Source organism: Bos indicus x Bos taurus, chromosome 12 (assembly GCF_003369695.1).
Source record: "Bos indicus x Bos taurus breed Angus x Brahman F1 hybrid chromosome 12, Bos_hybrid_MaternalHap_v2.0, whole genome shotgun sequence".
Lineage (NCBI taxonomy): Eukaryota > Metazoa > Chordata > Mammalia > Artiodactyla > Bovidae > Bos > Bos indicus x Bos taurus.
This window is the reverse complement of record NC_040087.1, coordinates 51,891,095-51,904,832: the sequence shown is the minus strand read 5'-3', so window position 1 is coordinate 51,904,832 and position 13,738 is coordinate 51,891,095. Positions and strand designations below refer to the sequence as shown.

General features: G+C 36.1%; 1 protein-coding gene across 18 annotated transcripts in view; it reads left to right on the top strand.

Moving 5' to 3' along the window:
* Nucleotides 1–13,738, top strand: part of MYCBP2 (MYC binding protein 2, E3 ubiquitin protein ligase) — a 270,681-nt gene that overhangs the window by 173,483 nt on the left and 83,460 nt on the right. For all 18 annotated transcript variants that reach the window (XR_003513823.1, XM_027557742.1, XM_027557733.1 and 15 more), the window contains 4 exons: nt 2,150–2,322; nt 3,986–4,130; nt 9,204–9,419; nt 13,100–13,155. Coding sequence is in view for 17 of the 18 variants with exons in the window: in XM_027557742.1 (XP_027413543.1) it covers nt 2,150–2,322; nt 3,986–4,130; nt 9,204–9,419; nt 13,100–13,155 (590 nt within the window). In the remaining variant the exon portion in view is untranslated. The remainder of the gene's footprint in view (nt 1–2,149; nt 2,323–3,985; nt 4,131–9,203; nt 9,420–13,099; nt 13,156–13,738) is intronic.

Here is a 13,738-nt window from a genome sequence, read left to right as displayed (position 1 = left end):
TAGATCTTGAAAGAAGTTTTATTTTCCAGTTAGAAAAAAGATGTTAGTAATAGTAATGGAAATAATATCTATAGAGAAACTTTATAGTTTACCATATACTGTACTGAGGTCTTCAGTCGTGGCTGACTCTGTGACCCCATGGACTGTAGCCCACCAGGCTCCTCTGTCCATGGAATTTTCCAGGCAAGAATACTGGAGTGGGTTGCCATTTCCTTCTCCAGTAGTTTGCCATATTTTTGACATTATCTATTTCTGCAGTTACACTTTGAAATCACTATTTTCTCTTGTATCTGACAATTATATCAGTTCAGAGAAGTTTTGATTAAGAATTCAGGCAACTGGGAGATCGAGGCTGGTATCCAGGTCTTCTAATACTTACAGTTAGTAGTTTACATGTTATTTATTTTCTGAAATGATTACAGCAGTAATAATAAAAACAAACATTTATTTGATCTTTAACTTTGTTTTATACTTTTAAATCATTTAGTCCTTACAACAGTCCTATGAAGTAGGAACTCCTAACTATAGATAAGGAAACTGAGATACAAAGAACTTAAGTAACTGGCTCAGAATCACACAGCTGGTGAGCAACTGGTCTAGAGTTTGACCTTTGGCAATTTGGTGACAAAGTCCATGATCTTGATCACTGTGCTCTAATTGTAGGGAGCCATGGTGTCCTCAATAATGTTAAGAAACTTAGGTTTTTTAAAATCCCACCAGCTTTTGTTTTTCCTTTTAGAAAAGTTAAATCTCTGTATCTTAAGATAGAAAAATAAAAATTAATTCAAAAAATGTTTGGTGAACATGCTATGTGTCATATAGCATTCTAGCTAAGGAAATCCATCAAGTAGCTCATCATCCAAGGTATTATGGCTTATAGAATGTTAATTAGGCCGGATGTAAGGAGATCTTTATTGTGCCCCTATAAATAAAAAAGTGATGTCCCAAATTACACACCTTTTTGGCATGTAAGGTAGTCATGATGGTCTAACATACATTAAAACCCATGCTTGTTAGGCAGGTAGTGAGCATTTAAATGTGTTGTGTGTGTATACTTAGGTGCATAGTCATGCCAGTTCTTTGCAACCTCATGGACTGCAGCCCACCAGGCTCCTCTGTCCATGGAATTTTGCAGGCAAAAATACTGGACCAGATTGCTGTTTCTTCCTCCAGGGATCTTCCTGATGCAGGGATCGAACCTACACCTCTTTGCATCTCCTGCATTGGCAGGCGGATTCTTTACTGCTACATCACCTAGGAAGCCCCATTTAAATTGTATAATAACTACAAGAGATCGTTTGATCACCAGTTTATACCTTTCACTGATTCAGGAATGGTCTGTAACTTGTTAGCTTAAGAGGACATAGCAATAACTCATCTGAAGTCTGAATTTGGACTCAAGTCTGTTTGATATTAAAGATTATGATTTAGAAATTGCATGGTTCATAAAATGCAGGAGTTACTGTTGTAGAATTGAAAGAACTGGAAATACAATAGTTTTCCATGAAAAATATTTTGTTTTGAAATTTATTATACAGTCATTAAGATTTTTCTAGAGTTTTAGCACTTGCAGCAAGTCTTTCTAAAATGTAAGGTGTGCTTCTCATCTAGTTGAGGACTAAAATATCTGTTTTATCTGCCCTTTTTCATAAGGCTTACACAGGCTAATGCAGTGTATGTGCAGGCACAGTCAGGCTTCCATCACCTTTTTGCCTGAGTCAAGACCTTGGTACCCACCCGCCCAAGAGCACAGACACAGCCTACCCAAGAGAACCACCAATAACGGAGACACAGAAAGCGGGCAACCTCTACAGCTGTCTTTAGAGGGGAGCCCTGGCCCTGACAAACGGGGATGTGACACATGCAGAGAAACATGTGGAGAGCTTGGGTAGGGGGAGATGCAGCATTAGCTCTAACCTGCAAAACTCAGATAAATCACTTCCTTTTGTGAGCAGAATGAAACTGAAAGTATTATCCCAAGTTTTTCCCTGCTGGAAGTTTTCTACTGTTCAGAGTAAAGGAGCACTGGGACGTGGGGAGAAAACGATTTCCCGAAAAAAGGCCTATCTAAAATTGGGTGCAAATTCAAAACAATCATGTGATTAAAGTTTCATATTTTAAAATATAAATGTTCTTTTTTACCCAACAGGTGTGCAAAACCCATTCTGGTATTCTTGGAAAGGGTTTAGCTCTTTCTCATTCACCAACTATATTGGAGGCACTAGAAGGAAACTTACCACTTCAAATCCAGAGCAATGAACAGTCCTTTCTGGACGATTTTATTGCTTGTGTTCCAGGATCAAGTGGTGGAAGGCTTGCGAGGTAATGCACTCTTAAGTCCTACAGTGATTTTCTTCCAGGGCTTACCTTAGTTTTCATTTCTGAAGAGAAAGGAGAGGAGTCATTAGGATGTTACAGTGCCACCTAAAATAATGTAGTTTATGTGTTTTGGACTTTCTGAAATATAAAGTAGTAGTTAATATTTCAGTATATTTTAAACATATATAATAATTGTTAAAAATATAAAGACTACATGGTAAAATAGAGAAGTCCGTGAATTTGATGATAATATTTAATATCTATACTAAACTCCTAAATTTGTGACTATATTTATCTTAATATGAGGATTTTTTCCAAATCTACAGTTAATGCAGATATAAATTAAGAATTTAAATCAGGTAATTTAAGATTTTAGAGTTCTCATTTATTTTGTTGCTATTTGGTTTTTTTGAAGGTGAACACATATGCTGACTTGAGTAATTTCACTAGTAAATATGCCTCAGAGAGTAAAGAATCCACCTGCAGTGTGGGAGACCTGGGTTAGATCCCTGGGTTGGGAAGATCCCCAGAGGAGGGCTTGGCAGCCCACTCCAGTGTTCTTGCCTGGAGAATCACAGGGACCAGAGGAGCCTGGTGGGCTAGTCCATGGGGTCGCAAAGAGCCAGACACGACTGAGCGACTATATATGGCACCAAACTAGTAAATACAGAAATATGACCCTCTTTCTGGCTTTAATCTTAAAAATACAGAGATTACTTTTTAGTTTTTAAAAAGCAAAGTGGTGATTGGAGAAAAATAGAAAACATCTTTTAAGTCAGCCTCACTGCCTTCTTCATGGACCTTTTTGTGTAGTATTCATCACAGAATTTACTCATCAATCATCTCACACGACAACTTGAATGTAGATCATGCAAAGAATTCAGGCATGGATATCACAAAAAATAGAATTTGCATGGAAGGAATGGTAGTGAGGGAAAATCGTTACTAAGCTGTGTAAAGAGAAGGTAGTGTATTTCCAACCTTCTGCTCCCCAGCAAGCAAAATGTCACTTATGTTTCTGTTTTGACAGAAATGCTGCTCTTTCCCAGGTCTTCAGGTTGGCAATTAGGCAGACCTTCCTTAAGTAGTGTTATTTGGGACTTCTAAGTATATACAACCTAAATTCATTTTCTTGGTTATTTTAAACCAGCCATAGTTAAAATTTCACACTTTCTGATTTTACAGATATTTCTGATTTATTTGTAATCATCAAAAATTTCATAAGCTTTAGCATATTTGTTTAATGAATTTGTCATTAATGATTTCCAAGGAAGTTAATACTTGTTATCCTTATTGTGTGTGCATGCTAAGTCATTTCAGTCGTGTCTGACTCTGCGACCCTGTGGACCATAGCCCACCAGGCTTCTCTGTCCATGGGGATTCTCCAGGCAAGAATACTAGAGTGGGTTGCTATACCTTCCTCTAAGGGATCTTCCTGACCCAGGGATCGAACACTTATCTCTTACGTCTCCTGCGTTGGCCAGCAGGTTCTTTACCACTGGCACCATCTGGGAAGCCCATGGTCCTTATTACTGAGTTGGAAATGATAATCCTTTTAGCACTTTGTTTAATATAGTTTTATTCATTTGGCCTAGTTTCATTTTAATCACTGAAGATATTGATGAATGTTTGACTTTTTGTTTACTTGTTTTTTCATTCCTGTTAGGTGGCTTCAGCCAGATTCCTATGCTGATCCTCAGAAAACATCTTTGATTCTGAATAAGGATGATATTCGGTGTGGTTGGCCTACCACCATCACGGTGCAAACGAAAGACCAGTATGGGGATGTGGTACACGTTCCCAACATGAAGGTAATTGTAGTGGGATTAAATTAGTAGACATCTATGCACTATTGTAACTCATAAAATTTTAGAAATGACAAGAGCTTAGAGTCTATTTGCAGTACGCTCCTTACTTATATGCAGTGAAGGAAGCTGAAAATTTTTAAATGACTTGTTCACATTAATCAGTACTTACTTATCCAAGTTTTATACTTTTTGGATTTTGCTTCAGATATGCTAGATGCCATGGTGATTCAAAGGGAGGATAAGAAAGTGTCCATCAAAAGAGTGCTAAGCACACAGAGGGAAGACCATCATATATTAGTCATTGAACAAATAAATGAAAGAATACGTTTAAAAATTTTATATATGTTTTTAAAAGACTTTAATATGTTTTGCATTTAGTACTACTGAAGCAATGTTTAAAATATAATATTGATACTTATTAAATAAATCAGAAATACCTAAATTTGGATTGTAAAAGAATGAGGAATGGAACTAGTTATGTGCTATACTGAAGAATATAGTTCTCTGAACACCTCTTCCCTGAGACATTAGTAAATAATGACATTTTAGAGCATATTATAGTAAAGACATAAAATTAAGTCCTCTATGTTATATATTAATTAAATATCTTATTTAAAACTTTTATTAGATTTCTGAAAACAGTGAATATCGAACAAAAGTTTGTATAGGCAATCCCCAGCTACGCTGGCCCCTCGAAGTTGTATTTACAAAATGATTAGGTTATTTGGAGTTGATTAAGCCTTGAAATCTTTTTTACTCACAGAGAAGCTGATTTTACCTCAATATACTAGCACTTTTTCAACTAGTTGGTACATTATTTCATTTGTACCATGGAGAAGCACAATACCACTGGCACCTCTTACTTGATTCATAGTTTAAAAAAAAAAAAAAAAGAGGACAATAGTTCATATGTCTTAAGACCAGTAAGTAAAACTGTATGGAAAAGCATTTGGCCCTGATACTAAAGAAAATTCAGGCTTTACTAGTGGCTTTCAATGTTTTGGCCATGACCCCCCGCAAGAGTTTCATCGTGACCCAAACAAACATATATAGGATAGAAGAGTATGTACTCTTTTAATTACATACAGTATACATAATACATATCCATACAGTATGCTTCACTCTTACATTTTCTCTTCTAGCTTACCTTTTTAAGGAAGATCATACCCCATCAAAGTGTTTTCATGCTAAGAATTACTCTTTAGAATGTAAAAAGCATCACAAATTGTAAAAAAAAAAATGGGAGTAGAGAGTAAAGTAATTCTGATAGTGATAACAAAAAAATGACCCTACCCAAGGACAGAATTTTTGTCCCAATACAGTATGCTTTAATATGTTGAAGGGTTTTGTGTATTCATTGATGAATTTCTCATTTCAAAGTGTATTTGTGAATTGTTAAATCCCTTCTCTGAGCCCACAGTAAGTCCCTTATTCATGTGCCTGTATCATAGTTACTATTTTCCAAGTCAGCATAACATTTCATTTCTTTTTAATGTTCATACTTACTATTGTGCTTACAGTAGATCTTTAGTTGCATTTTCTTATGTTTCCTCCTTTGCACCTTTTGTTGTCTCTTGCTGCATTTTAGTATCTGGGCTGTTTACATCTCACATTTCAGAGTCAGACTTTATGCTCTCTTTTTGTTCTCCTCTTTGGGTTCTTTTTTAGCCATGTGATCTCTCTCTCTCCCTTTTCCTTTCTTTTTTGTTTATGTGTGTTTGTTTTTGTCTGCACTGTGTGGTTTGTGGGATCTTAGGTCCCAGGTTCAGGGACTGAACCCAGGCCCATGGCAGTGAAAGCACTGATTCTTAACCACTGGACCACAGGGAACTCCATCTCTCTCTCTCATTTCTTCTCTTCTTTTTTTTTGGCCTGTATAGTCTGCTTCTTGAGAACAAGAATCCTGAAGCCTCTTAATATACTCAGATTCATATCAGATTTATCTATAATATAGAAAGCATATTCTAGGAAACTCCAATAAATACTATTTAGGAAAAGTGACTTGCATACCTATTGATGTTAGATTTATTGATACCACATTATCATATTAGCTGAAAACAAAATTAATTCAGTATGTTTCATTTTCAGCCTGTTAGTGCATGAAGTTTTCAGGACATTTTAGACTTATCAGAAACTCCTGAAGTATCCTGATAGAGTAATAATCAATTATTTGGAACATAAAAGTTGGTTTACAGATAATATTTTTGAGATCCAGAATCCTTTTTTAAAACAGCAGCTGTTACTGATATTTTTTTAACTTATAAAAATGATTACTCCAAAGAAATTGTTTTTAGTAAAAAGAGAAAAATGCATAGGAAATAAAAAAATCACAAATTTTACAAAGAAGCACAGTTTATAAAAGAAAGCAGAATGGTTATCATTTTTTATCTCAGTACTTACAAAGTATGAAATTATTTACTGATTTATTTCAAGGTTGGTGGTATATAGGCAGATGTACATCTCCTGTTAATTTACTGAGGGTAAATATAGTTGTTTAAAGAAATATTAAATCAAAATAATATATATGAAAATAGTAGCTATAATTTAAAATCAAATTCTTAAGATTTGGAAGCATTTACTTTTTTTTTTCCTTTGTTATATTTAAGTTTAAAGCTTTTAATGGTGGCATGTATATGAGCTGAACAATTTTTCTATTTATCTTTAAACTTCTGTGTTTTAAAAAAGTCAGATGGGTTTTTAATATTTCCAGAGCATAATGTCAATCCAAATACTGATTTCTCATAGCTCCAACTCAGGATTGTGGTTATTTAGTGAGACATGTTTGCTACCTGCACTTTATGTAGACAGGGAGAGTCTCAAAACTACTAACTCCCTAGAATGACACTGATAAGAACAATCCACGCTCCTGGGATGTCTCTCAATTACTTAAGTAATATTGTCACTTTCATTTATGCATTTCTTTCTATTTCTGTGAAGATCTTCTTGTTGAATTACCTGTTCTTGCCAGCCATAGAAGTAGTATCTGAAAAGAACAGAAGAAACTTTGGGTGACCCTCAGAATGATGAAGAGCTAAAATGGTCTTTAAAGCGTTGGTTACTTTGTGGTTGCCTATTCTCCAAGCCAGGCTTCAGTAATATGTGAACCGTGAACTTCCTGATGTTCAAGCTGGTTTTAGAAAAGGCAGAGGAACCAGAGATCAAATTGCGAACATCCGCTGGATCATGGAAAAAGCAAGAGAGTTCCAAAAAAACATCTATTTCTGCTTTATTGACTATGCCAAAGCCTTTGACTGTGTGGATCACAATAAACTGTGGAAAATTCTTCAAGAGATGGGATTACCAGACCACCTGATTTGCCTCTTGAGAAATTTGTATGCAGGTCAGGTATCAACAGTTAGAACTGGACATGGAACAACAGACTGGTTCCAGATAGAAAAAGGAGTACGTCAAGGCTGTATATCGTCACCCTGCTTATTTAACTTATATGCAGAGTACATCATGAGAAACGCTGGACTGGAAGAAGCACAAGCTGGAATCAAGATTGCTGGGAGAAATATCAATAACCTCAGATATACAGATGACACCACCCTTATGGCAGAAAGTGAGGAGGAACTAAAAAGCCTCTTGATGCAAGTGAAAGTGGAGAGTGAAAAAGTTGGCTTAAAGCTCAACATTCAGAAAACGAAGATCATGGCATCCAGTCCCGTCACTTTATGGGAAATAGATGGGGAAACAGTGGAAACAGTGTCAGACTTTATTTTTCTGGGCTCCAAAATCACTGCAGATGGTGACTGCAGCCATGAAATTAAAAGACGCTTACTCCTTGGAAGGAAAGTTATGACCAGCCTACACAGCATATTCAAAAGCAGAGACATTACTTTGCCAACAAAGGTCTGTCTAGTCAAGGCTATGATTTTTTCAGTGATCATGTATGAATGTGAGAGTTGAACTGTGAAGAAGGCTGAGTGCCAAAGAATTGATGCTTTTGAACTGTAGTGTTGGAGAAGACTCTTGAGAGTCCCTTTGACTGCAAGGAGATGCAACCAGTCCGTTCTGAAGGAGATCAGCCCTGGGATTTCTTTGGAAGGAATGATGCTAAAGCTGAAACTCCAGTACTTTGGCCACCTCATTCGAAGAGTTGACTCATTGGAAAAGACTCTGATGCTGGGAGGGATTGGGGGCAGGAGGAGAAGGGGACGACAGAGGATGAGATGGCTGGATGGCATCACTGACTCGATAGACGTGAATCTGAGTGATCTCTGGGAGTTGGTGATGGACAGGGAGGCCTGGCGTGCTGCGATTCATGGGGTTGCAAAGAGTCGGACACAACCGAGCGACTGAACTGACTGACTGACTGAGGGACCAAGTGTTTTTTGCCAGTGCATAGCAAACAACAATGTAATATTTTGTTATAATTCTTGGAAGGTACTTCTGAGTATTGTTTATGAGGTAGTTTGTGCTTTCATTGTTTTAACACGCCTTAGGAAATCTGTTCTTTGCATCTCTATAGTAAAGCAGATAAAAGACACCCCATTTTATCGCTGAAGAAACTGAGTTTGAAAGATTAATTAGATTGTTTGGCCCTCATAGTTCATGTTGGTGACAGAACCACCTAATAGTACTCTTTCTGCAAAGTAAATAAACATGTTTAAGTTTTAGGTATAAAATTTGCTTTATTATCTGTTGAGTTGTAAGACATCTGTCAGTAGAGTTCTTTTTCTTTGCAGAACAGTATATATAACTAAAGTTGAGTTTAGTGCTTTAAAATATGTGAAGATTACTGGAAAGTAATGCCAGTAAGAATGTAGATACATTTTACTATCCTTTCCTAGATGTTATTAATGGTGGCACATGTTTTTATTTTGTTTTGATATTTGTGATTATTTATTCCCAAAAACAAAGCCTCTCTTTTGCACTGTGTCCAGGATCCCTGTTGAGATGCATTCTTCATAATCATTTGGCACTGTTAAATAGTCTTTAAGGAATGCCCTAGGGGGACAAGTGGTAACATAAAACTTAAAGAATTGCCAGTTTAAAGTTGTAAATTGCTTTCTTCTGATGTGTCATGGACAGTTATATAATAATGTCATTTGGATTTTATAATATCTTGGTTAGGTGGAAGTGAAAGCCGTTCCTGTTTCTCAGAAAAAAACATCTCTGCAACAAGAGCAAGTAAAGAAGCCTCAGAGGATTCCTGGTAGTCCTGCAGTACCACCTGCATCTTCTAATACCGACATGACCTTTGGCGGACTAGCCTCCCCGAAGCTGGATGTTTCGTATGAACCCATGATAGTGAAGGAGGCTCGATATATTGCCATAACAATGATGAAGGTAATTTATTTTACTTCCCCAAAGCTGGATGTTTCGTATGAACCCATGATAGTGAAGGAGGCTCGATATATTGCCATAACAATAATGAAGGTAATTTATTTTACGTCCCAGAAAAAGTTTATTTTTTACCATTCATTTATGTAGCAAACATTTCAGTTCCTGTGAAAATGCTTGTGTATTTTCAAATCACCATTATTTCTCGGACATACCCCTTCAAGACTCTGAGCTTATTATTGAGGCCCCCTTCAGCTTTGGGTTCTTCCAAATGTTAGGCTTATCTCTTTGGGTTTCTTCCCTCTTTGGGCTTGAGGCTTTTAGACAGATTTTTTAAAATTTTTGTCTCGTTTTTTTTAGTTAATCTTTAGAGGCAGTGTTAATCTAAATTATCAAGATGGTCATTATTTGAAATCAAAGTTAGGAATTATGCTATTTTCAGAGAGCAGTGTGAGCCATTGTAGGCTCTCATTTGGAGGAATGACATAATTTTTGGTTTTATAAAGATTATGGTGGATTATGGAGAAAGTAATTGGGTGGGTAATCAAGAGACATGGTTTGGTTTAAGTCTGTTTAGGAGACTGCTGACTTAATCTGGTGAGATATGCTCATCCCTTGGACTAGTGAGTTGTCAGTCAATATAGATTCAGGAGATTTTTAGGATAAGTAAGACTTGGTGGCTAATGGGGATGCTGAAAAGAGAAAGAGGAAGGAAATAAAACGTTTTGAGCTTGAGTAGTAAGAGTGATAATATTGAAGGGGCAGTTTTGGGTTGAGGAGGATAACAGATTCAGCATTGGATGTGGTTTTAGATACCTCTGAAATATCCATCTGAAGATAGATAAAAAGAAGCTGAAACTACAAACCTGATGTGATCACAGTCTTACCTCATGAAAAGAATTGGAGAATCATCAGTACTTGGATTATTCATAAATTATGGAAGTAGGAGATGTCTGTCTAACATGTTGAGAAGAGAGACCTTCCAGGACAGGGTCCTGAGGAATGTCAGTAATGATGATGCTCAAACTTTTGTCCACATCAGAATCACCAGGAGCACTTACTTAAAAAGGAGATTTTCCTGTCATCCAAAGATTTAGATTCAGTAGGTCTAAAAAGAGGTTCCAGAATTTATATACATAAAACAAATATGCAGAATGATTTATATTCAAAAGCTGCACTTTGAGAAATGTTGATTTACTAGATTTAAAAAAAAAAAATGGAGAAGGGAAACAAAAATGTTGGCAAGAATACCAGCCAGAGGGCTAGTAGAAACTAGGACACCGATTTTTACCTTTGGCCCTTTTACCACTACGGTGCATATGGTGACTCATTTAATTCTCATAACAACCCTATACATCACTGGTTTTTATTCCCATTTTACATATGTGGAAACCGAAGCATAAAGAGATTGAGTAAGTTGTCAAAGGGCACCCAAATGCCAGGGAGTCGGTTCCAGATTTTATCTCCTAACTACTTCCCCAGCTGCCTTATGCCATGGCTTGTAAGTCACAGAAAGCATATTAAGGAGCTTTAATGTTGTTTTGCTGCAGAAGTGAAGTTTTGAAAAGGATCTAGCAGCGATCTTGACAGGAGCAGCTTTAGAGACATAGTTGGTTAATTAAATTGCAGTGAAGAGAAGGTGAAAATAGTATCAGTCTAGAGGGGTGAGATGGGAAGGGAGATGGGAGGGATGTTGAAGAGGGAGGGGACGTATGTATACCTATCGCTGATTCATGTTGGGATTTACCAGAAAACAACAAAATTCTGTAAAGCAATTATCCTTCAATTAAAAAATAAATAAAATTTATAAAAATTTTAAAAAGAGGTGATAATAGCTAAAGATAAAATGAGTGTACATTAGTCTTTCAAGATGTTTGGTTATAAAAAGAGACAGAGGAAATAGAATTGAGATAAGGCTTTAGAGTCTTGAGATTGAATATAGAAAGACATCTTTTAGTACTGATGAGGAGACATTTGAGAAGGGACAATGAAGATACTCCGAGAGATAAAAAGGGATTGGCTGTAAATAAGAGAACTCTTACCTCTTTCACTGTACCAGGAGAGGGAAAATAAAATAAATTGCTAATAAGTTTATAGGTTGTGTGGCCAAGGGACTATTTATGATAGCAATTATATGTCTTAGATTGGAGATGGGAGTGATGAATCTTAGGATCAAGATTTTGAACCAAAGGGGAAAAAATGAAATAGTCATTGTACAGAATGAGGAAAAAGTAATCAGAAAAGATTTATCAGCCCTCCTTGGAGAATCAGTTGAAACTGAAGATCCTGTATTAGCAATGCAGTATGAGTCTTATGAACATGAAAGAAAATGATCATAATCATTTAGATTGATGCGGCATGGATGTTGTCCCAGATAATTCAACAAGCAAACAATGACTGAAAAGGAAGTTGGGCATCTGGTGGTTAAAGAAAGGTCAGTGGAATCCAGCTCATTTGGAAGGAAAATAAAAGTGGATTCAGGGAGAGAACTCTGGGGAGGGGAGAAGGACTAGAAGTCTTAAGAATAGAAACAGTTAGGAGTTACAGAGGCAGAAAACTGAGCAGGTAGTGTCACAGGTCCGTGACTTTCAGTGCGAGTGACTAAAAGTAGAAGTTGAGATGATTGAGGTTGAATAAATAAAGGGACTAAAAATTTAATAGTTTTGACTATTTTTTTTGTTTGTTTTAGTTTTGACTGTTAAAGAATTAAAGCTAAACATTCTCATTCAACTTTTCTTTAAAGAATTTAACTTCTTGCCTCCTTACCTCTCTAGGCATTCTTTTAGTTTCCTGGTAGCATACTTAAGTTTGTGTAATTTCTTTTGAAAGTCGAGTTACCAGGACTGAATTCAGTATTTTAGGAATGTTCTGAGAGGCCCAGGATAGGGAAGTTACAGAATGCCATTCCCAAACTGTCTCTTAGAGATATTAATTCTTGTTTCAGGAAAGGAGATTTTCTTATATCAAACATTTACAGATAACTATGTATACTCCCTTTTGTACGTGAACAAGAGTTTCTCTAAGATACATATCTAGAAGTAGAATTGCTGGATTGTAGAACGTACTTGTAAAATTTATAGGCCCCTGATTTGTGTGTCAGAATGTTAGGTGCTTCATGTTCTCACCCGCATTTGGTTCTCACCACAATTTGATGACTGTGATACGGTTATCTTGTTTTCATTTTCATTTCCTTGATTTCTGGTTCAGTTGAGTAACTTTTTAAGTGTTTATTGGCCTTTCAGATTTCCTCTTCAGTGATTTGTCTTACTTACCTTTCTCTTGTGTTGTTTCCCTCTTTTATATTAATTTGTTCTCTATGTTCTCTATGGATTATGGCTTTGTATCCCATTTTGGTTAAATGAATTACAAATCCCTTTCAGGTGAAGGCTGATCTTTGCCATTTCTTTATGGTGTCCTTGTTTTGGAGAAATTTAAAATTTTAGTATGCTCAAAACATTGTCCTTTTTTTCTTCTGAATTTGTTGATGTTTTGTTTGTTACATGTACATCTTTAACACACCTAGAATTTACTTTTGTAGGTGGTGTGATGTAGGTAATTGAGTTTTTTTCTTTTTCTCCTGTATGGATAACCAGTTGTCTCAGTACCATTTATTGAGTGTTCTGTCACTGCATTAGTTAAGAATGATTCTAATGATTTTGTGATTCTTGATGGTCTCTTTCTTAAAGGTTTATGAAAATTACTCGTTTGAAGAACTGCGTTTTGCATCACCAACTCCTAAGAGGTAAGGATCATTTCCTCAAAGCTTAGCCAAGACATGTCAGCTGCTTACAACTAAGATCACCATGAGTTCCAACTTTCTTGTCTATTAAGGAAATATTTTATAGCATTTTAAAATTCCCAGTAGAGACTTACGACAGGTTTTATAATGTGTAGATTTGCAGGAAGCATGTATTTATATTGAACTATAAATACTGCCAATATGTTACATAATATTAAGGTAATACAGAAATAACTCGTATCTAAAAGTATATAAATTGGCTTGTTTTTTCTATTTTTATTTCCTTCTGTCCGTCACCTAATGGAGTGGCAGAGTGATTTTAATATATGTTGCACTTGTTATTGAACTTAGTTATGAGAACTCTGATTTTCAGCTCTGAGTAATTCTGTTAACTCCAAACTGAAGCATGTTTTTTTGGCCGACTGTTTTATTTGCTCATCAGGGGCTATTCCCAGGGCAATGGGAAATACCAGTTTGAAATTCAGAACAGAAATAAATTTTTGATCATCTTTATAGATACAGTATTTAAAATTGATGAATGATGAATGATCAACTGCAGAGATGACACTGAAAGAAAACAGGAGAC